The sequence below is a fragment of the Lepisosteus oculatus genome, chromosome 5, assembly GCF_040954835.1.
Source record: "Lepisosteus oculatus isolate fLepOcu1 chromosome 5, fLepOcu1.hap2, whole genome shotgun sequence".
Taxonomy (NCBI): Eukaryota; Metazoa; Chordata; class Actinopteri; order Semionotiformes; family Lepisosteidae; genus Lepisosteus; species Lepisosteus oculatus.
Window position 1 is genome coordinate 43726781 of NC_090700.1, and position 24989 is coordinate 43751769.

Genomic DNA, 24989 nt, shown 5'->3' on the forward strand with positions numbered 1-24989 from the left:
TGGACTGAGTTGCAGGATAACCTGAGCAGGGTGGCATGGTAGCGCAGGGGTTAGCGTTGCTGCCTCCCAGAACTGGGGCTGTGGGTTCAATTCTGAACCTTGGGTGCTGTCTGTGTGGTGTTTGTATGTTCTCCCTCTGTTCATGTGGGTTTACTCTGGGTGTTCCAGTTTCCTCCCATAGTCCAAAAAATATTGGCAGGTTAATTGGCTTCTGGGAGACTTGGCCCTGCAGTGAACTGGCGTCCCATATAGTGTGTACCTTGCCTTGCGCCCTTTGCTTGCTGGGATAGGCTCTGCCTCCCCAGGACCCCTATATTGGAAGAAGCAACTCTAAATTGCTTCGAAAATTGAGGATCGACGATCTGAGCTTGACGAAGCATCCAAGTTTACTGGCAGCTGGAGCAAGGCTGAGCTCTGCTGTCCTTGCCCTTCACAGCAGCCCACATCGGTGTGGGCATCAGCGGGCAGGAGGGCATGCAGGCAGTGCTGGCCAGTGACTACTCCTTCGCCCAGTTCCGATACCTCCAGAGGCTGCTGCTGGTGCATGGCAGGTGGTCCTACTTCAGGATGTGCAACTTCCTCTGCTACTTCTTCTACAAGAACTTTGCCTTCACTCTTGTTCACTTCTGGTTTGGTTTTTTCTGTGGCTTTTCTGCACAGGTAAGTGAGCTTTTCGTCAGCTGTGCAGTAGAGTTAATTGGATAATTAGATGTACTTTTGTTTTATTATTAACTTTGAAGCCTTTCCTAAATCTCGGTGCCTCCCTGGCACTACCTTATCAGTACAGGCTATGAGAGAAAAAGAGTACTGCAAAGGCACATTATGTAGGGAGAGATCTTGAACTGTCAGACAAACATTGTGCTGTTGTGTTAAAATTTAATTTATTTTTAATTCATCACAAACTATAAAACTAGTTGTGCTTTGTCGTCACTGAATGATTCCACAGCAGGGTAACCTATTTTCTCTTCTTGCCCTCACAGACAGTTTACGATCAGTGGTTCATCACCCTGTTCAATATAGTGTATACCTCTCTGCCTGTCCTTGCAATGGGACTGTTTGACCAGGTAAGACTTGTTTGAAGTTGAAATTCACATGCAAGCCCCTTGTGGATTGGTTTCTGAGATACTTAAAATCTCATAATGTCTCATAAAATCTCATAAAATAAAAATGGAAGTCAACAGGTTCTTTCTGTACCTGTATCATAGAGATAAATAGAATTTGATCCTGTAACCTCCTGTCTTCTGAATTACATATACTTCACAGCATTCTGTTGCATGGTGTATAGTCTTCATTTTTTTCATTTAGAAAAGGACAGATAATACAGCTGTTGTAAACCTTTTTCTTTTTAGGACGTTAATGAACAAAGTAGCCTTGAGCACCCAAAGATGTACGAACCTGGGCAGTTCAATCTGCTCTTCAACAAGCGCAAGTTCTTCTTGTGCACCCTGCAGGGTATCTACACTTCCTTCGTGCTCTTCTTCGTCCCGTATGGAGCTTTTCTGGACACTGTGAGGGACGACGGCGCCCATATTTCTGACCAGCAGTCATTTGCTGTGACCATTGCAACGTCATTAGTGATCGTCGTGAGTGTGCAGGTGAGGTCTTAATGAGGAAGCCGAGGATCATGAGCTGCCTGTATCGCGTCAGACACTGCGGGTTCTGTTTGGCAGTACGTGACAATATAGCTCAGGCATTTCAGGCCATCTCGCAAGTTTTTAATTCACAGGATAGACCAGTATGCATAATGATTCTGTCAGTTCCTGGAAGCATCTGCTGCATCTGCTGCAAACTGTCAGATATTCGGTCAGGACTGAGCAACAGCAGGTTTCTGCTCAGAGAGTGATAGTGAGGGTTAATCAGGTATAGTTCGGAGTTCAGACAGAGGAATAGAAGGGCCAGTGATAAAATCCCTATTTCACTTAATTGATGAAGCACAATATAAGTGTTAACAGTCTAATATTGAAATCACACTATAAAATCGTGCTTTTGCATATGCTGTATATATAATAAATGTATGCCACAGTCTTACAGAATTTAATCTCTCCAAGATAGTTATTGTACAGTGAAAATAAACAAACTGCTCCGTAATCGTCTCTTCTCAGACCACCACAGACACACAGCTAGGTTTGTATTTGTATTGCATGAAATAAACACAGTGCTAATGTTTGGCAATGTTTTTAATAAGTTTTAATAAATGTACAATTAACCAAACCTAGTAACAGGCCCAGCGTTCGTATGAATTGCTTTGTATTTAATTCAAGCTGGGTTTAATGTAGTCTGTTAGATGGAGTTTGTCTTTCAGTGTTTTTCATTTATATTCAGGAGAAGAATTTCCCAGAAATATTTTGTTTTTTTTAAATATTAATGTCTCTTAAATTATAGCTTGTTATTTTCCACACATTGTTCCAGTGAAACACACATTGTGCGCCATCAGGTGGCTGAGTACATGAACTGCATGTGGTGATTATTTTTAAGAAGAGGCTTTGACAGCATAATATTTTTTCTGTTTGCAGATTGGGCTGGACACAAATTACTGGACAGCTGTGAATCACTTTTACATATGGGGCAGTGTGGCTGTTTACTTCGCCATTTTATTTGCTATGAACAGTGATGGCATTTTTGACATTTTCCCCAGCCATTTCCCTTTCATTGGTAAGACTGTATTGTTAAGATACTATATATGTTCCTCTCCACCATCTTTGACCTGCAACTATGCTAATAAGCAGTTAGTAAAAAGAACTGCATGGTGCACTGATTAATAAACTAGGGATGTGAATTTTAGTCTGGAGGTCTTGTAATATACTCATTTTAGAAGCGTGAAGCATGCTGCACCTGGTATATTAATTGTACAGCTGTGTACTGAATATCATGTCCAAACCTGATATATCTGATAAAGCTGTAAAATTCATTTTTGCAAAATTCAGTTGTATAATTATTGAGTTGGCTTTTTTCCTCACATAAAAAGCTTTCTTTACTTTAAAAAGCTACCTCTAGTTAAAATATTCTGTATAAATACATATCCAGTAGGGTCTCAACATTCACAAAGGTTTGGTGCAGAGAACCAGAGATCCGTAAGTGACCAAATTCGCATATAACCCCAATACTGTTGGACAATGTACTACAGTACATAGTATGTATGGTTAAAAGACATAAACTATCCTCCTTTACTGTATATGGTAAAGTACTAATGCCTTGACTTTATGTAAATTTTAACACTGATGAACTAAAAGAAACAACAATATACTTATAGTATTAAGTTCAAATAAACTATAGTACATGCATCCCTTCTGTGTGGCCAGCCCGCATTTTCTCTCTCTGCTTTATGATTAGCATGGTCCACTATAATGAAACAGGCAATAATTCCCCTGTCATTCAGCCTGTCATTCCCCACGCCACCAACATAGAACTGGAAGAGTTCTGGTTTGGTTTGGTATGCCAATGCAGGTGTGAGTACAAAAAATTGAAACTACACTGAATGAATCAATGAAACCACATTGAGCTGCGGACGCTGGGCAGTGGGTACTTGGGCAGGTGGCAGGTGGCAGGGAGAGGCTCTCTCACAAGCTAGATAAGTTGCGGTTAACAACCTTCAGCCTGGCTTCATCTGCTCTACTGTTCTTTCATCCCAGACCCTGTCAGCCACGCCAAATAGCAAATAAGCAATTCCGCCAGTGTTAATTTGCAGACGTTGAGACCCTGTTGTATAGTATTGTATATTGTATATAATTAGGATTTAATTCTTTGTTTCTTAGATGCATCCTAATAGTACTTTGATTTTGCACTTTCAGAGATGTGTCACTTTGAGGGTTCTTGTATTTTTCATTCATTTTCATTTGTTTTCATATGTTTTTTAATTCAGTTGTGTTGTTTGTGTAAGAGCTGTGCACTCCGGTCCTGTTCAAACGGGTTTGTTCTCTTGTGGGATTCCAGGGACGGCTCGGAACTCGCTGTCCCAGAAGAGCGTGTGGCTGGTCATTCTCCTCACTACCGTGGTGTGTGTCATGCCAGTGGTGGCCATCCGGTTCCTGAGGGTGGATTTGTATCCCACGCTGACAGACAAGGTGCAGTTCTGAGTAGGAAACCTGCTGTTACAAGTCAATTTGTGATTCCTTTGTCTTTCTGTAGTTTAATATAGAGAACAGCAGTCATAACAAATGTCGACTTTTGATTCTCGGTTCTTGTCCTGTGGGCCCCTGTGTCTGTTCAAGTAGTGAGCTGCGTCAGCATGCGTAGGCTGCAAAGGAACAGGTAAAGGTTTATTGTGTGCTGAAAGGAAAAGAAAAAGAAAAGAGACACAACCTTTCAGCCTTCTTTAGATGTCACTTTTCTTTTTCTTTGCTTTTCAGCACGGAATCAATCTTTTATCTGTTCCTTTGTATCCTTAATCACTTGTGCTGATTAGAGTCTCTGAGTAATCTGATTACTGATTCAGACCTTTTTTCTACACTAAATCATTTTCAAGAATCTTAGTTACAGTGCCTTGTTTCCAGCAGCCTCTGCACACAGAAAGTTATGGAGTATCTCAACTTGCTAAGCAAGAATGTAAGAATGTTTTCTCTAATTTCTGGCTAAGCAACTCTTAATAGGTGATTGATGTGATCATGACCAGACACAAGTGGGAAAGACAACTTATGTGACACTCTTAGTGTGAATCAATGTTTTTCCTTCTGCTCACGTCCAGTTGGTTCTGTTTCTGCTGGCGTACCTAAATGAGGACAGTCCTGAAACTCAAGAATTAGCATGGGACTCATACCAATTACACATCTCGTGCAGATTTTTAAAGAGCTGAAAGCAAATCTAAAAAAAGGCCTCACAGATAGAAAATTGAAATAAAACAGCCTGTGATTAAGAACTTGGTTGAGGCAAAAACCAGCTGAGACTGGGGTACCACAGGACCCAGTTACAGTCACATACCCAGCACCTTCTTCAGCACTCTCAGCAACACATTTTGTACTTGGATTTTTAGTCAAGAAGGCATTTATAAATATGCTTCTACAACCTGTTTCCCTATAAAATTAAAAAAAAATAATCTTGAGTATGTGCAAACATAATGTATAACAATATCAGTTGACAGCACTTTTATAATGTGGAAAATACAGAATACTCCTCCTTAGGCACGATGACTCAAGTTTGTGTTCCACGCAGCTCCAGTCAGTAAATCACATCTCATCACACTTCACAGCTACTGTTAAGGCTGCTAGGAGTTATGAGCAAAAAACCATTAAAGCAAGTTCAAACAAGCAGATCTTAATTAGCATCTTAGTGTTGCAGCAGGGGTGTCATCGTGTCCGCTAATAACCCTGTCGTCACTTATTGTACATAGCAACCATGTTAGAAAGACCACAAATGTGAGTAGCTTGTAGTCAGGATCTACAGCTTGCTTCATGCACACTCAGTTGAAGGTGTAGTGGCGCAGTTATTCCCTCTAGTTTTTCTGCAGTCTCCATTTACTCACAAAATATTTTTTTGAAATGATGGCACCATTTTTGGTAGAAATTTTTATTTTTGGTAGTTTTTTTTCCTGTAGCAAAACTACAGAAAGCTGCAGGCCGAGCAGCCCAGGATGGGAGAGGATGCCTCTGTGTCTCTGTGTACATCTGAGAACATTCCTTGCACATGACCTGTACCCGGGAATAAAGCTGACCCCCATCCCCCCTCACAGGTGCGCTACCTGCAGCAGGCCAGCAGGAGGCAGCGGCCCCGAGAGCACAACCTGAAGCGGGTCCGCAGGACCAGCTCCCGCCGCTCCGCCTACGCCTTCTCCCATCAGGAGGGCTACGGGGAGCTCATCACCTCGGGGAAGAACATGAAGGTGCCGAACCCGTTCTCCGCACACCCGGCCGGGAAGGTGCAGAGCAGCGCCAGTTGGATTGAGAGCTTGCTTAAGAAAAGAACTGACCCCTCGAGCAGCACTGGCGCCGACAGGACGCCCCGACAGCAGCACCCCGAGTGACACATGGCACTGTGCGCCAGCACCCAGCAGCCTCTGACAGCACTGACTCTGTGCAGAATTATATAGCACGCGTCTTGACTGAGCCCTAGCTGTCCAATGCAACCTCTATGGAAGAAGAGGCCCTATAAAATATATCAGCAGGTGTTTCAAAACGCTTGCATTTTCCATGTGGTGATAAAGAGCACTAGCAGCCCAAAAAGACCAGCTCGCTTCCCTCCAGCCCTGGCTCTGCGGTTCTGCAGGTTGGGAAGAGCATTTAAATCCACAGTGGGCAGCAGTGTCTGCTGCTGACATCAATAATTCAATCTGTAATATGAGAGATCTAGTGAAAGAAAACAGGACAGTGTAGTCCATCATATTTTACCCATGCAAATTCAGAACAGAATGTACAGTAAAGTTTCCTTTTAAGATACTGCAGTTCCATCATTAGACAGGACAATAATTCAAAATGCTGAATATTTGAAGTTTTTTTTTTCTTTCTGATTTCGGTTCAGCCATACTTGCTATTGCACTCGGTCACTTCAATAAATACTACAGAGACCTGAACTTGTCCTTTCAAAAGACGACAGTCTCCTACATCAGGACTGTAAATCTGAAATACGCACAGGATGGCTGCCTTCTACTGGGTACTTTCACAGAGCCCTTTGTACCGCCTGCAGTCAAGGCACTGATCCTGTTCTGCGACCCTGCATGGAGATTCAGTACACTCAGATTAGCACTGTTTGGCAAGGTTTTAGGTACAGTATGTGGCTGAAGTTGCATTCATTGCATTCTCCCCTCCTAGTACATACTCTTACTCCCGGGTGTATATCCGAATAGATACCTTGCTCAAGGAACAGCACCCAGGCCCTCAGGATATCAGCTAGGCCGAAAAAACTTGTTTGGGGAATTTGTAGGCCCATGACTTAAACCAAAGTCAGACTGCTTTGCCAACATGGTTTGGTATGCCAATGCAGGTGTGAGTTCTCCATGCTGCAGACAGTGCATGTGTGCACTTGGAGACTAACCTGTCCTCTGAGTAACTCGAGGCTTTATCTTGTCAACGAATGATAGCAGACGTCATCGCGGTGCTTTCCTGACTGCTCGTTTATCCACTTTGTGTGGCTGCGGTACGAGCAGGAGAGCGGTTTCTGTGTCCAGGTAGCTGAGGTGCAGTTCTGCATTGCAGTTTTTATGTTGAGACACCTAGACTATTATCCCCAGGCTCACTTTTGTTCTGCTTGAGAAACAGTGCACTTTTTCTTTCCTTCTGCAAATTTTAAATAATGCTAAGATTGATCCAACCCCACCAAATACTACAGCTCATATCGAATGTCAAAATACTGAATGCTTGAAGATTTTGTTTTTATTACAAAATATTGTGACTTACAGTATATTGAGGGTAAACGATATTATGATACACTTGATTGTGACTAATGTTGCAGGCAGAGACTTGATTTTAATTTAAGATGCTGCAGAATTTTAAAACAATGCAAATAGGTACTGTAGTATGTAAAGGCAGAAGTGTCATTAACATTCTTCAAATATATTGTTTCAGAATTGCTCAAACACTAGTAGACCACAGCATGTGGACACACTGTTAGCAGTTTTTCCACACAGCTGCTTATACAGCAGCGTGAGGTTCTGCCAGTGACCACTGATAATGTGTATCTTCCTATGCACAGTCTATTTTTGTCTGCACTTGTTTCTTAATCAAATGCTTGTAATTTTTTTTAAAGCCAAAAGCAAAGTACAACTCATGCACGTTTCCAGTGTGAACCACGCAGAGTTATTCCTATTTAATTTGCACATTTATGATGTCACCATCTGCCAAACACTCAAAAACAAAATATTCTAGAATGCACAGGTTAGTTCTATTTTGAATACATACAGTATATTTACTTTTTAAAACATTTTTGCTTAAAGACTGAACCCATTTCTATGTCTCTTTTTGAAGGGATAATTTGTGCCTTTTTAGTTTTCTTTCAAAAGAAAAAAATCCATATTTATCTTTGAAACACACTTGAAAGACAGTGTCTTGCATTCTGCATATTTATGTATCATATTCCTGTACTGTACATGTTTGAAATGTGTTCTCAGTCAGATATTGTCTATTAATTTTAAGATTTAGGGATTGCTATGTACACATTCTTGACCTTATATGCCTAATATGCATTACCTCATGGAGTACATTTCACATTTGTAAGAGATGAAAATGTAGTTTGTTTTTTATACACTCTTCATGAGATTTTTTAAAGATGTAAACTGTTTGTAAATACTCAAAACAAACTTTTACAAGCCACATGTTGGCTACTATTAATATATTTAAGGAATGTGCAAAAATGTAATTTTCTATACATTACTGTACACAAAAACAGCTCTCAATGTTTTTTTTCTGTATTCTGCTGAATGGAACCTCCTGACTGTATACAGATGCATGGGTTTTGATACATACTGTACGTTACTCTTCTTTTTTATACGCCTTGAGGAATGATGTGTAAATAATTGTCCTTAAGTTATTTGACATATATACAGTTTTACAGAAATATATTGTTTACAGATTATACCAATGTCGACCTTTTATGCTTCCCATTAATTCTGTGCTTGTTGTGCTCTCCCCTCCCCACCCCCCCAAAAAAAATCTCACCATTGAGGGTTTTGCAGACTACTGTTTTGTTTGCAACCAAAAATGGAAATAAATACCAGAGCTCCTGTAAGATCCCTTGATCGTTGTTCCCATCTGAGCGCTCACCTACACAGTTGGTGTAATTATTTAATTGTAAGATCTACCCTAAGCTACCCTACCCTGAGATGTTGCAAGTAAGTTCCTTTAATAAAGTGACCAGAACATAGTCGTACAAACGCGAGGAGGCCATTAGTTTTGGAAATATTATGAGTAATGACTTGTAAAGAATGTCACATCTTAACCTTAATACCAGAACATGAATCGTATATATGTAAATATTTATTACTCTCCGGGTAGGGACTGAGAAATAGTGGATTATTTAGAGTTGGAAGACAGCGATGGTGAAATTTCATTCGGGTTTTTTTTTTAAAGGAAATGCATTTGCTTCGTGGTTGACTTTTGTTTATTATCATTATTAACGTCGTCGTCATCTTATATGTCAAGGGGAAGAATTTTGAAGTGTTCGGTTTCAGTATTTAATAATGAAAGAAATGCACGTTACGAGTCGCTGTAGGTCCCGAAGTTACCAGGAGATGGCGATGGGGATCTTCTGTGAGTACGCGAGAAACCCGGGCTGGGCCGTTGCTGTAGAGCTGCACACAAAATATCACAATAATACCTCTTTTTTTTAACCTGTTTAGATATTGCTTATTATAATGAGTTAAATTATCCAAACGTCTACATAACTCATGTTCTTCAGTTGTAAAACTAATACCTGATGCATTAAGAGTAACAATCTAACAACTATTTAGTTACTCCCTCCCACTCTTAGTCTTAATTAATTGATTGTAGGTCGTTTTAATTTCTGGATTAACACATGATCAAAACAGCTCATGAATTAACACGTAATTTAAATTCAATTACTCCCTAATCCCACACAGAGTAAGAAATAACCCAGTTTAAAATAGGTCTCCTTAAAGCAATTAATATTAAAATGATGAGGATTATTTTTTGTAGTAATTTTGTTTTCAATAAACGGACCAGTTGTGTGTGTGCAAAGAGCTGAAGTGTGGGTGAAATCCATTCAGATTTACTATGTGACACCAAGTGCGCACACCTGAGTGATGTACACTCAGATGGACTAAGCAACCGAAGCCGCTGGATGCAAAAATGAAGAGACGACCAAAGTTAAAATGTCTGCGTGATTTATTGTGCAAAGAGAATGAAGAATATTAGCAGTGTTGTGTGCTGCTTTGGACTCACTGTCGGGTCAGTTTCACACTCGGCAGGAGAGCTACTTGGTGTCACGTGTTCCGACTATTTATAGCCGATAAGCTTGAATATCGAAAACTCTGAGGCACCAGCGTCAACGTGAAGGTCACTGCGGCTGAAAGAATGTGTAATATTTAACTTGGTTCCCTTAACAACACTTTACATAAGGCGCACGACCCAGGTTAGTACTGTAGCTATTTGAGGTGAACCGTTTTATGTGTGCGCGTCTCTCTAGTGAAGTCAAAATGTTTCTGTTTCTTCTGTCGGGCTTTTGAAAAAGTTCTTACGTGGCTCTATATCTCGACGCTGTTCTACCTGACCGTCCGGGAGTAATCAGCTTTGTTTCAAATGGACATGAGAGCTCACACTTTCTCTGTTCTGTAAAAGTCAACAAAATTTAAGTGCACAACGAGTTTTGCATCTGAAGTAGTTACAGCAAATATAATAAACATTTATTTATAAAATCTTTATAACAAAAATGTATGCATACCCCAAAGATGAAATAACAGTGTCTTAACTGTAGTGAACAGTACAACTTTTACTATGAGAGCAGAATCAAGGCACTTTTATGTCTTTAACATACAGTGGTACAAAAATAGAGTGTGAGGCAAACATAAATGACAGCAAGGGAATTACAAAGGGATTTAGGAAAATCAGGGCCTTGGCAGATACATAAATAAATTTAACATGGATACTGTAAGTGCAAAGTGTTCCCTGCTGGTACAGAAACATTCACTGTAACACTGGAGCTGTGTGTTTAGCTAAAATGTGGAATTTAAATGTGGTTATGAAGTTATGCTTCAGCTGTATAATGCATTAGTGAGACTTATTCAAAGTGTTGTGTTCTATTTTGGTTACATGACCACAAAAAGGATATTATAGCCATAGAAAAAGTTCAAAGAAGAGCAACAATTTTTGGTACTGAGGAATTGTCATATACAGAGAGGCTAAGAGATATAAATCTCTTCAATCTAGAAAAAAGGAGAGTGAGAGGAGATTTCAATTAAGTACAGAAGATCCTTGGGGGTATTGATAGAGTCAGTCGGCAGACTGTTTTACACTCCATAAAGAAAGCCACACAGGAAATTAACAGGACAGCGAATAGGAAACCCTTGTTTCCTCAAAGAATTGAATGATTCTCAGCCAGGCTGGGGTCTATACTCTGGATAATTTTATTTTAATAATTGCAGTTCTGTTTTGCTGTATCCCTTCAGTTTTGGAATCGCCAGTTGTGTGTGTTTTTTGTCATGGCTTGAGCTATAAACCCCCTGAGTGCACACGGGAGAGTTGTGGAGATGTGACCAGACTCCTCCAACCTCCCCGCCTTCAATCTGCTCGTTAATTAACACGTCACAGGCAGTACAGCCCCGTACTTCGGGGTTCGACGCCAGTTGGAGGAGAGGTGCATCCCTCACTGACAGCACTGTAGCCTGTGACTACCCAGGAGGCAGCACAGAGCGCGGTGTAGCTGAGAGGAGAGCAAACCCTGGCCTACTCGCTCCTCCCTGCCCTCAGCACAGCTCAGGGAATGGGGCACCATGGCTTGGAGAGTCCCAGTCGCAGCTAGCTAGTCTAGTGACATGACCCGGACTCGAACCCGGCATCATAGAGCTCACCTGCGGAGCCGCCTGGGAGACCTTAGCCAGGCACTCTCAAGAAAGCTGGTGGGATCTTAAATTTCACTCGACTACTAAACTTCCAAATGAGAATGATGTGCTGAATGTCCTCCTCTCCTTTGCACCCTTTCTTCTCATCTTATGTTCCTTGTGCTTCACATTATTTCTGGAAAACAGGTGGTAAAGACAGAGAAATGTATGCTGCTTTTATTTGGAGAAATTTCCTGATTTTTGTGAGCAACATACTCCTCTGTAAGTTGAACATTTTGCTGTGCAGTTTATATATTGATGGATTGGAAGGCTATGGAGTGTTTTGATTCTGCTTTTCAACTCAATCTATGAATATGTTGTATATCTTAACAAAGTTGCACTGAAATCAACACTTTTGAGTTCTAATGCATCAGCAGGAACCAGGGCATTTGCATTAAATTTGGTGCCTGATTGTTATTTGATCATTGTAAGTTTAGTCGTAATTTGTGTATCTGAAAATATTTTGAATGTGCTGTTCTCATGAACTAGAAAATAAAGCTGAACAAGATCTTTTTCATTCAACTGTGAAGCTCAAAACCAGTAAGCATATCAGTGTCTCATACAGCTCAAAAAGGCCCCGATTCCTCTCAAAATCCTGCTTTTCAATACAGGGCTTCCTTCTGTGTCATTGGTTAAAGGCAGGTGCATCTGGAAAACAAGCATTCAAGCTTTCCAATGTTAAAAAGCTTTATCGCAAAAATTGCGGTTTGCTCCTCCATTTTTGTTTTTAAACGCTCTTAAAAGCGAATTGCTTGTGCAACATGACTGTTATGTTTCTCACCGCTTTCAGTACTGGTGGGAAATCGAAGGTCACCTTCTGTGCCGGGACTAGAGATTTGTTATCTGGCCAAGAATATTTTTTTTTTTCCTCTGGCCTGGAAGATTTGAATGTGCTTGTTCTCCCTGTCCCCAGTCCTTGCAGTGAGGTGCTGCTTGGCACAGTGTCCCGTACCACCGTCACATTTCCTGTTCTCGCGGATCTGTAGCAAACAGCCGGGTGATCTCTCTGTGTCCTGGTGCACTGCAACGTCACACGGCTGTCCTGGAGGTTATCTGGAAGTGCCAGGGAGGCATGTTGACATCTGAAGGCCTGGCCTGTGTTTGAGTTCCCATTTTTACCTTCAGGACACCTGGACTAGAAGCCGCAGGAGTCTGCGACACCATGGCTTGCCTCCTGCGCTGTGTCACCAGCTGCTCTGTGCCCCTGTTCCACCAGGGCGCACTGCCAAAGACGCCTGGAAGAAGATATTTTAGGACATTTCCCGTCTTATGGAACCATCAAACTGCTAAAGGTAAGGTCAATGCCCCAAAGTCCGAGACTTGTCCTAACTTTGTGTTTTGAATCATGTCCACCACCACTGACGGACTCTTTTAGCTCCCTCTACTAGCAGGAAAGAGACCCAGTGAGCCGCAGGTTCATCTAAGGATTTTCTTTGTGTTTTTTTCATTACAATCAGAAGGTCAGGAGCAGTTCTGTAGACGACTGGAAAAAATTAAGCAGTCGGAGGGAGGCTGAGGGGGCTGTTTTTTTACCTCTCGTTACAGGAAAAACTGTGGGTTTGTAATTTTGACAAGATTCCCTGTTTAAAAGTAAGAGAGGTCACTCAAAGGTGAAAGACATTGTTGCTTCCAATACTGGCTGACCATATGTGCTCAGCTGTTGCAGCGTCCCAGCTCTGCTCCAAGGCTCCACAACCTGAAGTTCACTTTCGTTTGCTTATTTATTTTGCTTATTAAGGAGTGAGGGTTTCAGGGCCGTTTCCCAGGCAGGCTGACAAGCTGCTCGGGCCCTTGCAGGATCGGTGGTGGGCAGAATGCCAAGCAGCTGCTAATAATGTCTCGCTACACTTAAGTCACCCTGCCAATTAAGGCGAGATATGTGAAACTGGAGTGTCCCTGGAAAATCTCAAGGGCGGATGGCTGAGGTCTGTGCAGTCTGTTTAAGATAATTTTCTCTTTCCTTGCGCTGTGGCTCATATTAACAAGTGGGGAGGAAAAAAAACAACTTTTGAAAATGTAGGCCCTTAATGTGCTCATGTTGACATGTGTGAATATGGCAAAGCCTCCTGTTTTTATGCTTACTTGAGGTCCGAGGATGTTTAGCAAAACAAATTTACAATGTCTAAAATCAATTTTTTTCCAATACTTAGTTAATTGAGCTCCACTGCTTTTATTCCATCGCATTTTGCAGAAACATACAAATGTATCCAATTGCTCTCTGTAGTGAGATGGACTGAGACAGAGTTCCCAATCCTGGTCTCAGAGGTCCACACACCTGCTGTTTTTTCAGTCACGCTCCTTTACAAAATTTAACCCTTAATTCAGTTAATAGGGTTAAATTGAACTATTTGTTTTCTGCTCTTGAATATGTTGCAGGCTCCCTGTTAACTATTCCATAAACATTCAGAAATAAGTAGAGGAAAAAAAACTTTGCAAATGTTGATATCAAGCAAATTGATAGCTCAATAAAGGACAATAAATAATTAAGCTTCACTGGAATACAAACCAGCAGGAATGAGAGCTCCCGGGAGCAGGGTTGGGAACTCGTGGAATTGGGTAACTAATGGGCAAAAAGGTAGTGGTTAAAATTGGTCTCTTGATCTACAAATGAGCATTTCAAAAGATGTGTGTGAGAGAAAATTCTGTGAGCCTTGTTTCTGGTGCAGGGGTTCGCTACACGGACATCCTGGTTGGAATCCCCAAAGAGGTGTCAAAGAACGAGAGGAGGGTGGCTGTGTCCCCGGCTGGGGTGCAGGCCCTGGTGAAACAGGGCTTCAATGTCCAGGTGGAGTCGGGCGCCGGAGACGAGGCGAAGTTCTCAGACGACCAGTACAGAGAAGCAGGTGCCAAGATAGGGGACACAAAGACTGTTTTTGGTTCAGACCTTGTTCTGAAGGCAAGTCAAGTTTATGGCTCTTTACCTAATTGTTCATTTATTTAGTTTTATTAAGAACCAGCTTGGAAAAAGCCTGCATTTACAGGTACTCTGTGAACAGAAGCAAGACTTGTTTGTCTGATGTAATTTTCCTCCACTGAGTTATTGCAATAATTGTATCGGTATCCTCTCGCAAAATAATTATCTGCAAGTTCTTCCACAAAATGCGAGTTTAATAAATGATCCTATAAAAATGTCCTTATCGGCAACAAATGTTTTTTAATAAAACAAACTGCTTGCAGTGATAAGCTGAAGCTTGTTATCATTTCTGCTTGCTTGAGATTATTACACATATATATCATTGGAAATCTGCTCATTCTAGGATATGTGCGCACAAGAGCACAATTTAGAGACTTAGGTTAACTCTGGTACAAACCTTGCCTAGGGTACTTGTGTGTGGAGTCTGTTTGTTTTCCGTGTTGTTCCAGTTTCTTCACAAAAACATGCAGACTCCACACATAAGCACCCTGGGCAGGGTTTGTGCTCGGGGGGGGCTAACTGTCATGAATATGTATGATATAATGCAAGTTAATTGGATAAAAATTTTGGTTTAGGAGTACAACACATGCTTCTGACACACTCTGATGAAAACATCAGTGTGTTTTAACTTTCTGCCTTTCCCAGGTAAGAGCTCCAACATTTAATAATGTATTGGGAACACACGAAGCTGAGCTGCTCAAACCAAAGGCCACTCTTGTGAGCTTCATCTACCCAGCGCAAAATCCTGACCTCATGGAGAAGCTCTCCAAGCAGCAAGCCACTGTTCTCGCAATGGACCAGGTGCCTCGGGTCACTATTGCTCAAGGATATGATGCCCTGAGCTCCATGGCTAACATAGCAGGGTGAGTAACAACCAGACGGCTCTGAAATAAACTGCAGGCTTCCTATGCTTGGTAGTTCACGTCTTTGCAGTGTGTCAGGGTGCCAGATGAGTTAAATGAACTGAATATGTAAGAAAATCAATAGGAAAGGACATTTATCTGGTTTCCAGGATTTGTCTTTGCTGGTGGATTTTTTTGTGTGAGGGTTTTAGTTTTGTGTGCTCAAAACCCATCCAAACTACCAGTAATATTTGCATTGTTTTTGATGCCTCAATGTATACCTGAAGTTTAAAAAAAAAAAACGGTTCCAAACGAATATCAGATTCATCGGGCAGGCCGAAACATTTCACGAGTTTAATATTCTCGTTTTAAAATGGACACAAATGGGTGAAAGCAACAGGAGTTCAGATACCTTCTGCAAACTCTGTGTTTTTTTTTGACACTTTGGGGAGAAAAAGTACAGTTACTCTACAAGACAAAATTTGAAACTCGGCAGGCTTGTTTAGGTTTCATATGGAAATAGTTTAAAAGTCTCCCAGATGAAGGAGTAAATCACGCTTCAAGCATGCTCTTGTCATTCAGGTACAAGGCTGTTGTCCTGGCAGCAAATCATTTTGGAAGATTTTTCACTGGCCAGATCACAGCTGCAGGGAAAGTGCCTCCGGCCAAGGTACCGATCTCGCCGTCTAATTACTGTGTAACACTATCGCCCTGAGTGACAGTCCGTGCCAGCCAGATCTTCACAGTGCTGTCAAACTCTGGAGAGAACTTCTGCACAAAAAGAAAGGAATGCTTTAAGAGAGGCAGATTCAAGTAGCCACAAGAGAACATCAAACCATCCATTTTCTATCCACTTCTTCCAATTCATGGTTGGGTGTGTGCCTGTCGTTGGCAGGTCGGGAGCTTTTCCTGCCAACAACAGGCGCAAGGCAGGAAACCATCTGGATGGGACACCAGTCCATTGCAGGGCACGCACAGACGCTGACACGCACACACTCACACCAGGGCCAGGTTTCCCAGAAACCACTTAACCTACTAGAATATCTTTGGACTGTGGGATGAATCCTGACTGGATTCCACTGAGCAAAGGCACTGAATGTGCCAAGAGCAAGTGCAGTGGTAACGGTTCAGCCTCCCTTCGACGTGATATTTAGTTCCTTTCTGATGCCCACTCCCCCTGTGCCATGTGGAATGGCTGGTACTCAATTACTATGGTACGGTTCGGTGGCCGCCCTGGCGCTGGCGCTTGAAAGAAGGTTGATGTCCCGCTCATCCTGCAAAACACGCATCACGGAGTGTGTGTCTCACCCCCTCCATTGCGAATTCACACTTCTCCCATTTGGGAGACGCCTCTGTGCCCCCAGGTGTAAAACCAACAGACTCAGGAAATCTTTCATTCCCACTGCAATTACACTCTTAAACAATGCAAAGTAACTACCTTGTCTCTTGTTTCTTTTCCTCTGTAACACTACTGTATTCTCTTCCCTTTTGATGATGTGTCTTTGTCATGGTGTTGTATTTGACTGTGCCGTAAAACAAATTTCCCCTAGGGGACAATAAAGCTTGAATTGAATTGGAAAAACGGGCTTTGTTCACGCCGCTCGCCCCCTCAATGCACTGCCTCTTTGCAGTGGGGAGAGGGTGGAAGCGGTTGTCTTTGGTCCTAACTGAGCCTTGTCGGCACTCTGCCGGGCTCCCCAGAGGAGTTCCAGTCACAGCTGGCTCACCCTGAAGCTCCAGGTCATGGAATGGCTGGCTGGCTGGCTGGGCCTGATGGGCTCCTCAGTTGGGCACTGTTACTGGCCCACACACCCAGGAAGCCTGCTCTAGTAATAAGCGAGCTTTCTCTTCTTGCCAGGTTTTAATAATTGGCGGGGGGGTGGCAGGCTTAGCCGCTGCAGGGGCTGCCAAGTCCATGGGAGCAGTCGTCCGAGGATTTGACACCAGGTAGGCGTGAATTGAGCCCACCTGTTGGTTTCAGTTTTACCTGGACTACCTGTAGCACTGTTCTGGGCGTGCACTGACCACATTGGCCTGAAAACCTGTCGCTGCCCCACAGGCCGGCTGCCCTGGAGCAGTTCAGGTCCTTTGGCGTGGAGCCCCTGGAGGTGGAATTGGCCGAGTCCGGGGAAGGAGTGGGTGGCTACGCTAAGGAGATGTCCAAGGAGTTCATCCAGGCAGAAATGGCCCTGTTTGCCAGGCAGTGTAGAGATGTGGACATCATTATCAGCACTGCTCTCATTCCAGGTGACCTTTCTTGTCTCTGTGCGTCCTCGGGACAGGGGGCTCCAACCTGGGTCCTGGGGAGCCCCAATCCAGCAGGTTCTGTGGAACATCAGTTCGTGAAGATACAAGACAATTGTATTGTGATCATTTAAACAGGTGGATGGTAAAATAAAGTAGTTTGGAAATCATAGAGGACTAAAATCTCAGTACTCTTCAGCCTGCAAGGACCTGAGTTCTCTTAATTGATCACATTGTATGTTTGACTCATCTACAGCTGACAGATTTTTTTTAATGATTAGCCACAAGTGACCTGTAGAACTAACTGGATTGGGACTCTCCAGGACCAAGGCTGGAGATGCCTGGATTACGAATTAGTCTTAAACGCGTTTGAGATGTTTTTTTCTACAACAACACATAAAACTTTCTAAACTCCCCAGAGAAATTATTATACAAATAAACTAGATGAGTGCATAGTTTTCACTGTACTAGTAGTAACTTCCATGAAATCCTCCATTTATTATTTTAACTGTACACTCTGTGTTTTACATTCCCACCAAACAAACTTGTTCTTTTTCACTGTTACCTCAATAGCAAGCTTAGTTGTGACGTAAGATGACCTCTGAAAAAGCTTGCTGTGTGATCTGTGAGGTTTCTATCTAGACTGCAGGCAGCCTACTGCGCTGGTAACAGATCTTAGATCTCAGCAGTTTGTGCAGGACTTTCCTAGACCAGCCTGTTCTTCTCGGCTTGTCTCCCAGGAAAAAGAGCCCCTATCCTCATTAAGAGAGACATGATTGAGTCCATGAAAGATGGATCAGTGGTGGTTGATCTTGCTGCTGAAGCTGGGGGAAACATTGAAACCACCAAACCAGGAGAGCTGCACATCTACAAGGTAAGACATTAAATTTTGCTTCACACTTAGGTGGAAACTGTAACAAGACAGGGCTGTACAGTGGTGCAATGGTTAGCATTGATGTGGGATACAGGACCTGGTATCCCACCTTGTGCCCAGTGCTTGCCGAGCTAGGCTCTGGCTTGTCTGCCACCCTGATTTGGAAGAAGCAGTTGGGAAATGGATGAATGTACCAAGATAATCATTAATTGAACTAATCTGAAAACACCAGATTCCAGAAATGTTACCCTTACTTTCTTTTAAATTCATGTATATTCCTTATGTTCATTTTATTTATCACGCTTTTCTTGTGTTCTGCAGTACATTCAGAAGCAGATGTTCAGTAGCTGTTGTTTTTTCTTCTCTGAGTAAGATAAAGGCATTGCACTTGATTCAAATTTGCATTCATATAGCTTAACTGTGCAGCTGTTTTTTTCATAACGAGAACCATCATGTCAGTTTGCAAAAAGGAGGTTTTAAAGGCCAGCGTCACACCCTTCACACATTGCCTTTGATTAAAGATGGGTGTGGTGGGCGATACTAAGAGATGTCTTTTATTAATTGGATATATATATATTACAAACAAATGCACACTCGGAGTAAGACAACAATGCAAACACTTGGTAATCCTCCTTTTTTACCTCCATGTCTTTTATCAGGGGGTGACGCATATAGGATACTCTGATCTGCCCAGCAGAATGCCCACTCAGTCCAGTACTTTGTATTCTAATAATGTCCTGAAGCTGCTGAAAGCCATTAGTCCCGACAAGGAGTATTTCTATTTTGAGCCCAAGAATGAGTTTGATTATGGAACAGTTGACCACGTCATCCGGGGCACCACAGTCATGCAGGTGAGTTTCTTGCTCGCCTGTAAGTCCCAGCTGTTGACTTTCCACTGGTCCTCGAACCCTGAGCTGTAATGCATGTCTTTTTCTTAACCAGCAGCACAAGAGATATCGGGTTTTTATAAATTAAACCTACTGCTTCGCTCCAGTCCAAGCCTTCCCGCGTGCTTGAAGGAACTTAATCTGTTAAATATTACTTGGCAATCCTTTTTTGTTTTTATTGTCACCTTGTAAATTGTACAAAGAGCCGAAGGCTTCAGGGTGTGGAAATGTCTCCTGCGGTGGACACACCAAGTTGCAGTGGATAAGAAGTTCATTTATGCATGAGATAAGGTTCTGTAGTTGTGCCAAAATCTCAATGACTCAACCAGATACTGTAGTTTTCAAATATTAAGTTGACTGAAGGAAATTCCTAAAACTATCACTTGCATAAATCTTCTTAATGTTACACATTTTGAGAACAGACATCCCCTATAGTTGCATGCATCACTGCTTGTAGTCAACTGGATGCAATCCCCATGTACAATGAAACATTTTGTCACATTAATAAGATTTGTAAGGCTTTCACTGAGCCAAGGAGTGCATTAAACCTGACTGATTCCTTCCTGTTGTCCTTCAGGAAGGCAAGATTCTCTTCCCAGCCCCTTTACCAAAAACTGTCCCGCCTCCCGCTCCTGCTAAACAGAAGACAGTGGCCGAGCTGGAGGCAGACAGACTAGCAGAGATCTCCCCGTTCAGAAAAACCATGACCTCTGCCGGTGTCTACACCGCAGGTGAGGGGCCATAACAAAACACCGACCACTCTTCAAGACCGTAAGAAGACCTGTCCTTTCAGGTCCACCTGATTAGGTATTAGTGAAGCCCCTCTGAAATGGACTACAGATTAATCCTGCATTTTTGGAAATAATCTTACTTGTAACTGGGTGGTTCTGGGTCCAAATCCCAGTTGAGACGCTGCAGTTGAGCTCTTGATCAAGGTTCTTCATTTAGCTGTAGAAATGGGCATAAATGTACAGTGCTTTGGAGATTGTAAACCAAATAAATAAGAAGAAATTTGATTTGCCCATTAGGCTGCCCACTCAGTCTCAGTCAGTCAATAGTGTAATTTTAAATTTTTAAGAGAAACTGTCTCAAAGCTATACCAGGTGAGTGGGAATGAGGGTGCTCTCCTGTGTTGTAGGGTTAACAGGAGTTCTGGGCCTGGGCCTGGCCTCACCTAATGCTGCTTTCACCCAGATGGTAACCACCTTCGGAATGGCTGGGATAGTTGGATACCACACAGTGTGGGGTGTCACGCCAGCCTTGCACTCCCCACTGATGTCAGTCACTAACGCGATTTCAGGTAAGCACTGTCTCTAACCCGATGTCCGACTGGCTCCTCCATGTGGAAACCTGGATAGGGAGACATTCACTGGAAACAGTGGCTGTGACTGAAATGTGCTTTTTAAGTCCATTTGCTGTGATTTGGAATTCCAAAGCCTAGTGCTTAAATCCTTTAAACAATTTTTTTAAAACCAGTTCAGACACTTCAGTTTAGTTTTCTGTTACACCAACACCAGGTTTTTAATGTTTATTCTACTCTTCTAAATACTGGTCAACATACAGTATATAATGGCTTTAACATTTAATAAACAATTCAAAGTGCATATTAGAAGATTTATATTACTGTTATTTTTCAATTATGTTTTTTTTACTTTATGAACGTCATTCCATCTGCACCAGTTTGCTTGCTGCAGGGTAATATTCCTGTAGTGTGTGGAAGAGTAAAGGAATATCCTGCCCTCCATACTGGGATACCCAGACAATCTGTAATCTCGCTTTGTATTCAGGAGATGCTTCGTTGTCAGGAATGTTCGGTATTCTCAGTGGGAGTGTGGTGAGAAGCAGTACTACAGTGTATCTGACTCCCCGCAGGTCTCACGGCTGTGGGGGGCCTGGTGCTGATGGGGGGAGGATATACCCCTTCCAGCCTCCCCGAAACTCTGGCCTTACTCGCTGCCTTTGTGTCCTCCATCAACATCGCAGGTGCGTCCCTTCAGCTCAGCAGCCTTGCACCGCATTATTAAACCATTATTCTTGTTATCTGTTTACACACTAGCTGCATCTCTCTGAGTCTTTGTAGGCCAGCGATGATGATCATCCTAGAGGTCTGTGAACAGGAAACCTTTGCTTGTGTTTGAAGTTCTTGATGCCTTATCTCCTGCAGGTGGCTTTCTGATCACACAGAGGATGCTTGACATGTTCAAACGCCCGACAGACCCCCCAGAATACAACTACCTGTATTTATTACCTGGAACAGTGTTTGTGGGTGGTTATGGAGCTTCTGTTGCCAGTGGGTACAATATTGAGCAGGTAAATCTATCCTTTTTTGAGTTTACAATGCATCTTTGCCTACAGTTCCTCGCAGTGTGCATGTGATGTCGTTCTTTGGTCAGCCATGTGACAGACCTCTGTTTGCAGATGATGTATCTGGGCTCAGGCTTGTGCTGTGTGGGGGCACTAGCTGGGCTCTCAACCCCGACGACCTCCAGGCTGGGGAATGCCCTAGGAATGATTGGCGTGGCAGGGGGAATTGCTGCCACCTTGGGGGCACTTAAACCATCCCCTGAGTTACTCTCCCAGATGTCCCTGGCCATGGCGACAGGAGGCACCTTAGGTCTGTACACTATTTTAGCTCCTCCATGTCTCTGCAGATTGTATCCGAAACACCTTCTGTTGGGATCTGGGCATGAGTGTTTTTTAACAATTGTGTCTTTGTTAATCTCTTTAGTTCACAAACATGTGCACCTACAGGAACTGATATTTAGGATCTACGTGTTGTTTGTTGATTAGTAATTTGCTTGGCCCGTGTTAGAGAATCTAATACTTACCACAAATAACTCTGGATTTGTACTTAATCATAAAATAATAAAACGATCTGCTGACACCTTTCCACAATTTAACAACTTAACAATATTAGTTAAGTACTGTAGGACGTCTGCATGTGCTAAAGATACTGTAATTTTATCCCCTTCCAGAATACCTGTTAAGCACAATGCTTTTGTGCAGAACTCCTGACATTTAGCAAAAGAGTCTTTTAACTGTTTAAAAACTTTGATTCAGAAGTTTATTTTGGAAAGTTTTTTTTAACTGTATGGATTACATATTAATCTCACAGTGAACATGTTACTAGTTTTAGGCATGATTAATGAGGATTTATTTTGCTCTCAATCTGAAGCAGCTGGGAGAAATCACAATTCAAATATACTGTACAGATTTCTTCAGTTTGACAGTCCCCAGGGTTTTTCCTTATGCTTGGTCATCTTTAGTGTTACTTTGGTTTTTTTCTGGTATTTGCACGCTTTGAACTCTTCATGCTGTTTTCCACTTTGTACCCAAGGGTACTTATCCTTTATTAAATGCAGTCATTTTTCAGTGGATTTGAATTTTTATCCATCATCCTGCATTTTACAGCTTTTGGATCCTTTAGTAATAATGTCTTTCAAGTAAGTGCCATAATCGTTTGAGAATGCTGACTTGCTGTTGCTTTGAGCTGTACCTCCACATATCCCAGAAGAAAGCCAGGATTTGTCTTGAGCTGAAATCCGATGTGTTCTTGTGGTAGGTCTGACCATTGCCAAACGCATTGAGATCTCTGACCTCCCTCAGCTGGTGGCTGCTTTCCACAGCCTGGTGGGCTTGGCAGCGGTGCTCACCTGTATTGCCGAGTTCATGATCGAATACCCTCACCTCGACGTCCACCCTGCAGCCAACATGGTGAAGACGGTGGCTTACCTGGGGACCTACATCGGGGGGGTCACATTCAGCGGCTCCCTGGTGGCCTATGGGAAGCTTCAAGGTACGTTTCGATCTCTTATATAATTTTAAGCAAAAGAAAAGTACCTCTTTTTTGGGCGGGGGAGGGGGGGTGGCGTCTCTTCTGGACCGCCAGAGGATCTTGCAACAAACATGATTGTTTTGAAACCGCTGCAGCTGGGAGGAATGGCTCAGATTTGTTTTAGGCCTGTTGTCTGGTGTGTTGACAAACTTGACTCAAAACAACAGCTTTTTCTGGAAAGAGACCATTAGATATAAAGTCGAATTGGAATTTTTCAGAAAAGAAAGGACTGTGGAGGTTTCAGGCATCATTGATTTGTTGTAGTTTTTGTTGGTGTTTTTTTTATTTCATAAGTAAAGTACAGCTTCTTTTGTAGATGCAATGTGTTCCTAAATTTTGATGTAATTTCATGAGCTGGAAGACAGCTCCCCCTGTGGGTCTCTGTGGAGCTATGCTAACTCGGAGCAGATTCTGAGGCTGTCCCGCCTGCCAAAGCTCCGTGGCCTGTAACCAATAAACTTTCCAAATGTTTTAGTCACTCGAGAGCATTCATAATTTCCCCAGTAACTGATTTTTTTCTGTAATACCCAGAGATTAGCATTAAGCTGTCTATATCGTTCAGCTATGGTGTGCTCTGTTTTGAGTGTGTCTGTGTATTGTCTTTCTGAAATGTTTTCTCGCTGACGGGACTCAGGGCTCCTGAACTCTGCCCCCCTGCTCCTCCCTGGTCGCCACTATCTCAACGCCAGCCTGCTGGCAGCCTCGGTGGGCGGCATGGTGCCCTTCATGATGGACCCGAGCTACACCACTGGCATGGGCTGCCTGATTGGTGTTTCAGGGCTGTCTGCCATAATGGTAAGACGAGGAATGGGCTGGACAGGTTTTCTTCCCAAAATATTTTACACAATTGCATAATGGGGAACAGGTCTTTTTCTTGTTTTGAGGGTTTCTAGAGCATTAACATTCCCATCACAACACAACAGGGATATTATTCCACTTATTCTGTTCCTTTGTTGGTGTAACTTTTACTGACCATTCAAGACTTATTGAAATATAGGTAACATCAGCTGACGCATGACAGTCCTGTATTAACAGTCAGCCCTCGCACTGTTTGTGTGTGTGTGGGACCAATAGACTTCACTGTATCTTTGCTGCATCTTCAGATTAATGTTGACATCTGGTCTGTAACCAGAGCAATCACACAACCGCTGCATCAGGAAAGAGGTGTGGTGCAGTAATTAGATCAACTTGAAATTTGTGGGTTCAAACTTGAGCAACTCTTGAGCAAGTCACTTCACTTGATTGCTGCAGTAAAACGCCCAGTGTTATACATGTGTACTAATGTTAGACAAAATTAATATCTGGAATTGTGTCTCTAGGGGGTGACGCTGACCGCAGCTATAGGAGGGGCTGACATGCCAGTTGTAATCACAGTTCTCAACAGCTACTCTGGCTGGGCCCTGTGTGCAGAGGGCTTTCTGCTGGACAACAACCTGATGACCATTGTTGGAGCGCTGATTGGGTCCTCTGGGGCCATCCTGTCCTATATCATGTGTGTGGTAAGTACAGTGCTCAGGCCCAGCTGCTTTGCTCAAAGAGCTGAGAACAGCTTCCTCTTAATTACCATGCTCTGTGTAAAGCGATGTTAGTGTTTTTGCTCCAACAAAGGTCTTGATTATTTAATTTACTAATTACAGCTGCTGAGCTAAAAACGGTCTAAAGAATTTTGTATTGTAATTTCTAACCTCTAGAAGCAGAAACACATCAATTACACTATTATCTTAATTGAGAAACACGGAGTCCTGCTGTAATTTAAGCCATGGGACACCGGGATCATCGGACTAGCCCTGGCCAATAGGGAAAAATGTTTGGATGGAACTTTAGCTGTCATTTTTGTGACCGATGTAATTTGCTTGACAAATGCAGTTTTTTTCCATTTAATTAAGCAACTCAAGAAATTCAGTGCCTTGCAAAAGC

The 24989-nt window shown here is 42.6% G+C and overlaps 1 protein-coding gene across 11 annotated transcripts in view; it reads left to right on the top strand.

Annotated features, from left to right (window-relative positions):
* The window catches only part of LOC102683994 (NAD(P) transhydrogenase, mitochondrial-like), an 82895-nt gene that overhangs the window by 52987 nt on the left and 4919 nt on the right, over positions 1 to 24989 (top strand). For 9 of the 11 annotated variants that reach the window (XM_015342906.2, XM_015342907.2, XM_015342905.2 and 6 more), the window contains 8 exons: positions 437 to 660; positions 981 to 1064; positions 1350 to 1595; positions 2514 to 2652; positions 3931 to 4061; positions 5663 to 5812; positions 12602 to 12768; positions 14143 to 14232. In XM_015342906.2, coding sequence (XP_015198392.2) covers positions 437 to 660; positions 981 to 1064; positions 1350 to 1595; positions 2514 to 2652; positions 3931 to 4061; positions 5663 to 5812; positions 12602 to 12730 — 1103 coding nt within the window. In that variant the 3' untranslated portion in view covers positions 12731 to 12768; positions 14143 to 14232. Of the gene's footprint in view, positions 1 to 436; positions 661 to 980; positions 1065 to 1349; positions 1596 to 2513; positions 2653 to 3930; positions 4062 to 5662; positions 5813 to 9886; positions 10012 to 12418; positions 12769 to 14142; positions 14373 to 15035; positions 15254 to 15814; positions 15903 to 17090; positions 17180 to 17291; positions 17480 to 18216; positions 18351 to 19009; positions 19202 to 19814; positions 19969 to 20375; positions 20538 to 21109; positions 21221 to 21401; positions 21548 to 21655; positions 21852 to 22799; positions 23034 to 23706; positions 23868 to 24391; positions 24572 to 24989 lie in introns of those variants that run through there. The other 2 variants (XM_069190488.1, XM_015342883.2) reach the window with 2 other exon arrangements.